The 9261-nt window shown below is 42.4% G+C and overlaps 1 protein-coding gene across 1 annotated transcript; it reads left to right on the top strand.

The window, feature by feature from the left end:
* The first annotated feature begins 3701 nt into the window (after nt 1-3701).
* Nucleotides 3702-7355, top strand: EDDM3B (epididymal protein 3B). The gene is made up of 2 exons (XM_045512633.2): nt 3702-4427; nt 6057-7355. The coding sequence occupies exon 2, from the start codon at nt 6075-6077 to the stop codon at nt 6513-6515; it is 441 nt and encodes a 146-aa protein (XP_045368589.2). The 5' UTR covers nt 3702-4427; nt 6057-6074; the 3' UTR covers nt 6516-7355.
* The last annotated feature ends 1906 nt before the right edge of the window (nt 7356-9261 follow it).

Here is a 9261-nt window from a genome sequence, read left to right as displayed (position 1 = left end):
TATGTGGGGCTCCTGCGTGTGCCAAATGAAATCTTATTTGCCCCTGTTAACCTGCTTTATGTCAATTTAACTCTTAGACTAGCTAGAAGAACCGAGAAGGGCAGAGGAAAGTTTTCTTCCTCCCCAGCAAAACAAAATTCAACTGAGTAGATTTTTAAGATCTTGTTGGCATACAATGTATGTATCAGGCAGCACATAGAAAGGAGGTCCAAGAAACTGTATTAAATGAAAGACTTTTATTGGTGGATGGGAGCAGGAACCAAGATGTTATATTAGGCAAAAAGGCAGACTGGTTACTGCAAGGTCGCTTTGCCTTGGGGATGACAGTTATCTATTGGGTGGATTTCCTATCTAGTGATGATCAGGCAATTCCTGATTGACTGATTGAAAATTCCATTTCTGGGAGACCTGAAACTGTAATTAAGTCTTAGTTTGGTGATGGGGGAGGTTAGCATAAGCAACCTATTTGGGGCCTGTTGTCTTATTTTCGCCTCTAGTCACTATGCTAGATATTGGATGCTCAGAGCTTATTCAGTTAAATAACTGAAACTTTGAATCCCTTGACCACGGTCTCCCATTTCCCATCTTCCATGGCCCATTTCCTCCTCCCCGCATCCTCTAGTAACCACCTTGGTACTCTGATTCTGTGATTTGACTATTTTAGATTCCACGTACAAGTGAAATCGTACAGGGTCTGTGTACAATTTTTTTCTGACTGTGTCTGGCTTATTTCACTAAGCATAGTGTCCTCCAGGTGCATCCAAGCTGTCACAAATGGCAAGATTTCCTTCATTTTTAAGGCCAAGTCACATTCCATTATGTGTATATCCATTCAGTATCACTAATCATCAAGGAAATGCAAATCAAAACTGTGTGACCAACTGACATCCTGCAAAGTCCAACGACCCCCATTCCTGGGCTCTCAGATGTCTGCTGTGATCCCTCAACAGGTGAAGTACGTTCTTTACAGGGCACGTTTCCCCTAACAAAGTAACTAGGTAATGCCTAATCTCACAGTAGCTCAGGCTGGCCTGTTTCAGCCCACCTTATCAGAGTCATAAACCCCCCCACCCTAAACTTCTTACCTCACCTACAACCAATCAGAGACTTGTGCACAAGCCAATCAGGCACCTTGTGGTCCTGCCTTCTAAAAGACCCCCACAACCAGCCCTCGGTGCTCACACAGGCACCTCTCATCTGTGTGGCCCACTCTTGGCTATGGCAGCTCAGCCTAATAGCTCCTTTACTATTCTCTTTCTTCATCTCTGGTAAATTCTTTTACCAATCCGTGTGTCATCGGCTCACCAGCCCACTGATCCGCCCACCTGTGTCCCACAACATAACCTAAGCAGTTTGTTTTAAAAGGGGGTAGACAGAGTTCTAGGAAACAGACCCAATAAACCACTTCCAGAAACACTGAGTAACTTACCTTCTTGGGCTGCTTTGGTGGCTGCTCATTTCTGCAGATATAAAGGGGTACAACTGCCACAATTAAATTTAGGTTGCTTCCCAACTGGCTTAGTTTTATAGTAGGGTTCATGGATGGATGCTTTGGGTTCACGATAATTTTTTTCCCCATATCAAAAATAGATTATGACACTTATTTGAGAAACACTGGATGAACAAGTTGACACCGGAAAAGACTGGAGTAGATCAACCATATAATAATATTATCAACCATTGATATCAGCATAACAGTTTATTCTTTAAAAAATTACTTTCACTGGCACAGTTTCTTATAATTTTCTCAATTACTCACTGATGGTCTGTAATATGCCATAAGGATGCCTTGGAAAGCTACGGAGCTCTTTCTTAGCCCTTTCACACTTTAACCCTAGTGGTGTCTCCCTCCTACCTGTACATTTATTGAGTCACTACTTGGTTTACGTTCAGGAGAGAGCATGAACTTGCTGGGAAGGGCTCCAGCTGTATGGACCCATCATGGCCACCTCATGTTTTCTCAGACTCATCTCTCAAGTCCTCCAAACCCGGGTGCCCAGAGTTTCTACCTTCTTATTCTCCTTCTTCACCCAAAGGATAGAGAGTAGGCGGATGTACAGAGTGTCCTCTGAGACAACCCCCGTCCAGTCTATCAGCACATGATTCTCTGTTATTCAAAGAATATTTGACATGAGCTAGGGTTTAAAGTGCACCAGAATTTCTGTAAATACCAACATATCCCTATACATGCCAACAGGTCCCCATCTAATCCTGATAACATATTTCCCATTCAAAGAGAAGATCAGGTGACTATAAAACAGGATGGCATTGCTACTAGCACGCTTTAAAGATAAGTTCTGGATATAAAGTAGACATTCTGCCTATAGGACAGGAAAAGTCACTTTCCCTCTACACTTCCAGGTTCTGAGACCCAGCTGAGATTCCCTTGTAATAGAGAAACAGATTAACAAGAGAAAATGTTGACCTAAGTTAGACAAACAGACTGCTAGTTATTTCTCCAGCAGAAAAATGGATGTATTTGGGATCAGCAAAGAATTGCAGTTTGGGGTCTGCAGCCATAGTGCAAGTTCCCAGCAACAATGCAGAGGAGACCTCATTTACAGAGGGACAAAGGAAGCTGGGAGGGCTACGGGAAGACTGTGCATGGCTTTCCATTGGCTGAGTGGCGACAATCTCTCACTGTCTGAGCCAGCAAAGGAGAGGAAGTCTTTCTTCTTCCTGTCGGGCTCTGCTGTGCTTGTAGAGCATGAGTGTTCCCCTTTCTGGTCTCCTGAATATTTAATTAAGATTTCTATTTAACATATTTTTTCTTTTTCTTTCTTTTCTTTTCTTTTTTTTTTTACAAAAGACACACAGAAGCTTAACAACATGTGTATCTCCTATAGGCATGGAAGATACCAAGGAAAACAGTAAAACTCTCCAAAATGGCTCAAGCAGCCACTTTAAATACTATCCTCGGCTACAGACAAAGGGGATGTTGCAAAGGAAAGTAAGGCAATTCATCAGACGATCAAAGGAGCAAATGTTTGGTAATCAAATATTTGCTGAGCCTTGCAGAGACAATGGGACAGAGAGTAATTTTAACAGACTTTGCTAAATTCTTCCCTGTCTGCTATACCTAGTTCATATTATACTATAATTATCCATGGTAATAGCTCTCTTCCTGGAACATTCTGTTGACTGGAAAAAAAAAAAAAAAGCACAACCTAAAGGTTGAAAATTATGTTTTATTCGTTGGACCTACTGGGTATTTAAGCTTGGGAGACAGCCTCTCAGACAACTCTGAGGGACTGTCCTGAAGAGGTAAGGGAGGAGCCAGGATATATAGGAGTTTTTGCAAAAAAAAAAAAAAAAAAAACAAAAAAAAAAAACAACCCAATAGTTGGAACATCACAAGATTACTGTTAATGAAAGAAAAACCACACATCTCAAGTTAACAAATTTGGCACTTTTTTATATGTAGGAAGATGCAGGAGTCTAAGATTATTAAAACCATTCCCATGATATGCACCTTATCTATCTAGGGCTGACGTTCTGTTTCTCTCCATCCTGAGTTCCCCACAGGGGGCACCATTTGGGGTGGCTGCAATGGATGCTGGCTTGGTGGCCACAACATTGTTTGTTGACTGAAATGGCAGGTGAAATTCTTTGCCCACAATTGTTTTAGGCAGTTAGAAGGAAGGTCAAAAGTTCTTCCTGAGTCTTTTGGGCCTTGATTCTTTTCAGTTCAAAATAATCCAACATGCCAAAAATATACATTTTGAGGAAGCAAATTATGCTCCCTGAGAGAGGCATATCTTGGGGTGGCATAATCTGTTACCTTTCATGACATTCTGATAACAAGGTGGCCCAGTGAGAAATCCAACCAAGGTGGCTTAGCCAGGAACAGTCCTTGGAGAAATATGTTGATAGAAAACACATTCGAGGATCTCACTTTATCTGCAAATTGTACCCTTGACTAGATACTGTTTCACTTCTCAATGGAAGTCCCACAGTTTACAACTCCAGATATGGTTTTCCTCACTCAGGTTCCCACTGGAACATAGCTTAGCCATGCAGGGACTTTCCCCTAGAAGTTTGTTGGGAAATGAGTTTCGGAGCCAGATCTCTGGTTGTCTTCTGACAACTCTAGATAACCCCTCTCTGGGGTTATCCGGGGCCTTGCAATTCCTTTGTGCCCGCAAATCAGTCTTTGATGATTTTGCTCCAGGCTATTCTCGGAATGAACCCAAGTGTTCTAGATGAGAAGATATGGGAACTGGTTCTCTTAGTAAGGTTGTCCCCTCCTCCCACCCCCACAGCACTGCCAATCCACTGGAGCGCTGCACCTCCCGCTGCTAGTCCTTCCTTCACTGCTGCAGGCTTCTTGGTGCTAAGAAAAAGGGAAAGACACAGACTCTCTTCTCTTCAGATCCGCATACTGATCCCCACTACCACCAGTGACTGGACTGTTGGATCTAAATAAGGTGAGTTACGGATAGAAGGGTGGGTGCTGAGGATTCTTAAAGGGAAAGGCCCAGGAACACTGGAAGGGGCTTGACTGGACTTCTAGATGGTGGAGTTAAGAATGGACAGGGATCCAACTGGTAAGAAGCAAAGACCTGGATTCAACCTAGCACTGATCTCACTGATACAGTCCTAGTAGCCTCCCCCTGCTCTTCTCCCTGCCCCTCCCTACTTCCTCTCTAATCTTCCCGAGAATAGTACCATTGTCCCTTGTATCCACAGGGGATTAGTTCAGGACTCCCCACCCCCAGGATACCAAATCCATGCACGCTCAAGTCCCTTACATAAAATGGCATAGTATTTGCATATAGCCTGAAGTATCCCCCTGTATACTGTAAATCATTGTTTCATTACTTATAATACCTAATACAAATGTTTTATAAATGCAATGTCAATGCTACGTAAATAGTTGCCAGCTCACAGCAAATTCAAGGTTTACTTTTTGGAACTTCGTGGATGTTTTTTGGAATATTTTTGATCTGCGGCTGTGGCTGGTTGAGTCCCTGGCTGCAGAACAGGTGGATACGGAGAGCTGACTGTACGTTGGAAGAGCCTGAATCCTGATCTTCTCATCCTGCTTAGTTAGCCCCTTTGAGTCACAAATGAGAAAGTGCCTACCCCTCCTTCCGGGCCTGATGTAGTACTAGACATTCTCAGAAATGTTCTCAATGCATGTATCTTACTAGACTCTTACAGATCTGTGAGGAAGCCTTTATTAGGCTTATTTGAGGACACACCCTTAGAGAGCTGAGAATCAGGTTGGAGATTTCATATGCTCATGGTAAGTGAGGGCAGAGAGCTGGTTTAAAGGGAGACTTTTTCAAATATGTCTACGCCCTAATTTACAGGAGAGTAAGTCTGTGAGGACAGTTTCAATCTTGGTCCTTGATTGATTAGAACAATATTTCAAAACTGGAATTCCTTTATGATGACATTCTTAACAACAAATTAAGACCATTTATGATGACGATAATTGGGGAAATGGCCTCTGAGAAGGGACATGAGTCATCAGAAGTGATGGTGTGTTTCACACAGGCTTTGGGGAAGCGTTAGAAAGCAGTCGAGACCCCGTAAGCACCATCTTGCCGAGTCAGTGTAGTCGCAGCCTAGGATTTCAGGGAACTAAAGCCTTTCTGCTGGGAAGTATCTCCCAAGTCTCTACTCATCTTCTGTGTCCCCTTAAAAGGAGACAGCCCTTTCCACGTCACAGACATAAAGCTTAAAAGATCATTTTCTTTAGGGCACATGCTCTTCTGAGAACTGATCTGGACTTCAAAACAGCTAGCTAGAGGGTGATTGGGTTCTCAGTTCATGTTCAAGAGAGGGCAGGGAGGAGGTGCTTGGAATTCTCAAAATAAATATTATCTATGATTATTATTTTTCACAACTTTGTGTTTGTCTCTCTCAGGCTCTAGCACACTTTCAGTTCTTACAAACTTTATTTTCTAATGAGACTTACCATCTTCTAGCCTGGGAATCAGATGGGTCCCAGTGCCTACAATGACAGGGAAAAGAATTTTAAGGTAGAGTTGAGCTCTTAGGGCAGTGTTGAGATAATGCTTTCCTCTCTCTTCCCTGTGGACACACAGGTGGCCCTGGTGACTGAAATGGCATCTGCTCTAAAGGTCCTGGGCCCTCTCTTGGCCCTGCTGTTCCCCCTATGTGGGCTCTGTGTACACAGCAAGAACCTCTCCTGGAGGGAATTTATGAAACAGCACCACCTGAACACAAACTGGGAATTCAGGAAGTACAAATGCAATGATCTTATGAGGGAAAGAGATGTTCCAAAAGACAAGAACTACCACATCTTCATCTATACCTTATGGCACAAAATTGAGAACGTATGCCGCAGGAACTGGAGAGGTCGCTACCAAAATGTCTACATATGGTCCCAATATCCCTTCAAAACGCTGAAGTGCTACCGGGAGAATAACAAAAATAACTACAAAGATTACAAGAGCTACAGCTACATTGAATTCCACTGTAGCATGAATGGTTATGTTGATAGTATAGAGGACACGTGGCTGTTAGAGGATGTCAGCAACTAAAAATTCTACCCACGTCCGCAGCTCTGAGTGTTCAGTGCTTCCCAAGTGGTGTCCTCTGCCTCCCTCAATAGCCCTTGCATTTGTCTGCCAATGTTTTCCAACTACTTCGAGTTACGTTTTGTGGAGCCAGCTGGCGCTCTCGGAAGTTCATAAAAACCCCCACTCTTGGGTTCTCCATGTTCCTGGAACCGACTGGCACCTTAACCCCCACTCCCCACTGCAGGACCCTTCGCATACCTGCATTTCAGCAGGGTAAAAACATCTTCTCCTGATATATGTTTTTATGCCACCAAAACTAAGCACCCCAGGACATAGCCCATCTCCTGCTCTTATCAGAGTTGTACATCTTATTATTCAGAGTAGCTTCTGACAGATCTCACAACCAATCAGGTACCGGTGCATGAAATGATCATGCAGCCCCTACTCCTTGTGTTCACAGCCCCCTTCTCCCCAGTAAAAGACCCTGCACATTCAGCCTCGGTGCTCACTCAGGCATCTCTCATCTGTGTGGCCCGCTGTTGCCTGTAGCAGTTTATCTATTCAACTTTCCCTTTGTTCTTAACACCTCGTGGTCCTTGGTAAATTCTTTTACTGCAAACGCACCGGCCCGCCAGTTCCTCCAACAGGTTTCACTTTGTTTCTTGCTATCAGAACTTTTCCTATGTTGTTCCTCTGCCTGGAATACCCTTCCATCCTTATTTACCTGATTTACTGTTACATTTTAAAAAAAGATTCAGCTCACATGGCACCACTTTTTGACTAATGCGGAAATTCTCCTGATACTGACTCTCTTCATGTCTTCCCAAGCTGAATGGTCTTCCCTTTTCTAAATAAATTATATTATCCCAATGTGTGTGGAAATTTCTATGTTACGTGTGCAGAGAATGTGCTGTGTGATTAGTGAAGGTGTTACATTGTGTGTGATAGAGTTTATGCTTGGATATGCTGCGTGTAGACTTAAGGTGTTTTATATGCGTGTGTCAAAGATGTGTGATAGACTTATGTGTCTGATGAAAGTATGACTGTTTATGTGCTAAGCTGGGGAAAAGTTGTGACCTAAGGGTTGATTGCAGTGACTGAATTCCATCCAGATTGGTGGGTGTGGGCAGAGCTGACTAAGTATAAAATATGCGGCATGTTCCTGAGTCATAGCAGGTGCTCACTCAATACTGATTTTCTTCCTTTCTCAACCTTTGACTTGGTATTTCAATTTTGATTTTGACAAAACAAACATGGCAAGTGCCTGTCAATCATGTCCTCTCTGATATTCATTAAGAATGTCTCTAAGATGCAATAGATCACATTTATAACTCTACATAGAGTAATTAATTGTAGTGGAGGAGGGTTTAGCACAAAGTGGTAGAGCACATGCTTATCATGCTTGAGGTTCTGAGTTCAATCCCCAGTATTTCCTGCAAAAAATGTAAATAAATAAATAAACTTACCTCCCCCCGACACACACACACACAAAATAATAATTATACTAGTTCGACTCTAGTTATGGGAAGAATCAGCAGGAGAAAACAGTTCCTGGATCATAATAGACTAGTAAAAGAGGTGATCTAGAGATTTTTTAGATTATCAACAGGGTCTAATCAAAAAAGATCAGTAAATTGAGTGTCCTATTAACAGGATGTTTACCTGATCTACGAATGAGCCTTCCAAGTACTGAGGGGCAAATTTGGTCATGGAGAACCTCCCAAACTTTGGGCAAATTTATGACCAAGGGAAGGCACTATGGATGAAAAATATTGCCTGCCAAATCAGTAAACAATGATTGTGGGGCCAACAAGCCATCAGCCACTGAGGCCACCACCAAAGGTGCCCCCTGAGGGGATTCAGGATGTATAAAAGCAGGACACTGGCCCTAGACAGCTAAGGTGCTTATCAAAGGACTGATTTCAATCAGCCCAGACTCTTGCTTCTTCCCATACACAGAAAAGCACTAAATTTATTAGCTTGAGATGTTTCGTTCTCTTTAATTAAAAGTAATCTTCTGATGTTCCGACTACCTGGTTTTTGTTACAAAACTCCCGTATTATCTGGCTCCTCCCTTACCTCTTTGGAGCAGTCCCTCAGGGCTCTCTGAGAAGCTGTCTTCTGGGCTTAAGCTCTCAGCTTTATCCACGAAGCATAACACGATTCTTTAAAAAATTATATATATATATATAAATAAAGGTGGGTTAAGACATTATGTTTTCTGATGAATAATGTATTAAGTAGAAAATATGAGCACAAATGAGTTTATCTGATAATAACCATTTTCACTTGGCAGAGATAAAGGGTAGGGTTAGAGGGTTTTTAAATAAAATTCTCCTTAACAATGGGGCTTAAGATTTAAATTTTGTTGGAAGGAAGAGTAAGTAAATCGGAGAAAGAAATGTTGAGAACACAAGTAACTAGGAACCACGAAATCCTGTTTGCTAACTTGGAGATAGAGATACAGAGTAGGAGAAATGTTCACATCGTATAATTCTGCCTTGGATAAGTTATGTAGAGGAGAAACACTGAACATTAAAGGACCTTGTGTTCTTCAGTCTCCTACATTATTGAATGACTTCAGCCCTGAAACAATTAGGAAGCTGACCAAAGCAATATAGGAAAATGGGACATGAGAGGATGGCAGTGTCCCAGGTCTCTGTTGATTACCTGGGATGCACCCTGCCAAGTGAGGATCCTTGGCTTCACACAGGAAAGAGTTCTAGAGCAAGCCTTAGCTGAGTAAAGGTAGATTTATTTAGAGAAA

Source organism: Camelus bactrianus, chromosome 6 (genome assembly GCF_048773025.1).
Source record: "Camelus bactrianus isolate YW-2024 breed Bactrian camel chromosome 6, ASM4877302v1, whole genome shotgun sequence".
Classification (NCBI taxonomy): domain Eukaryota; kingdom Metazoa; phylum Chordata; class Mammalia; order Artiodactyla; family Camelidae; genus Camelus; species Camelus bactrianus.
The sequence above is the reverse complement of the archived record's forward strand: the minus strand, read 5'-3'. Positions and strand labels throughout refer to the sequence as shown.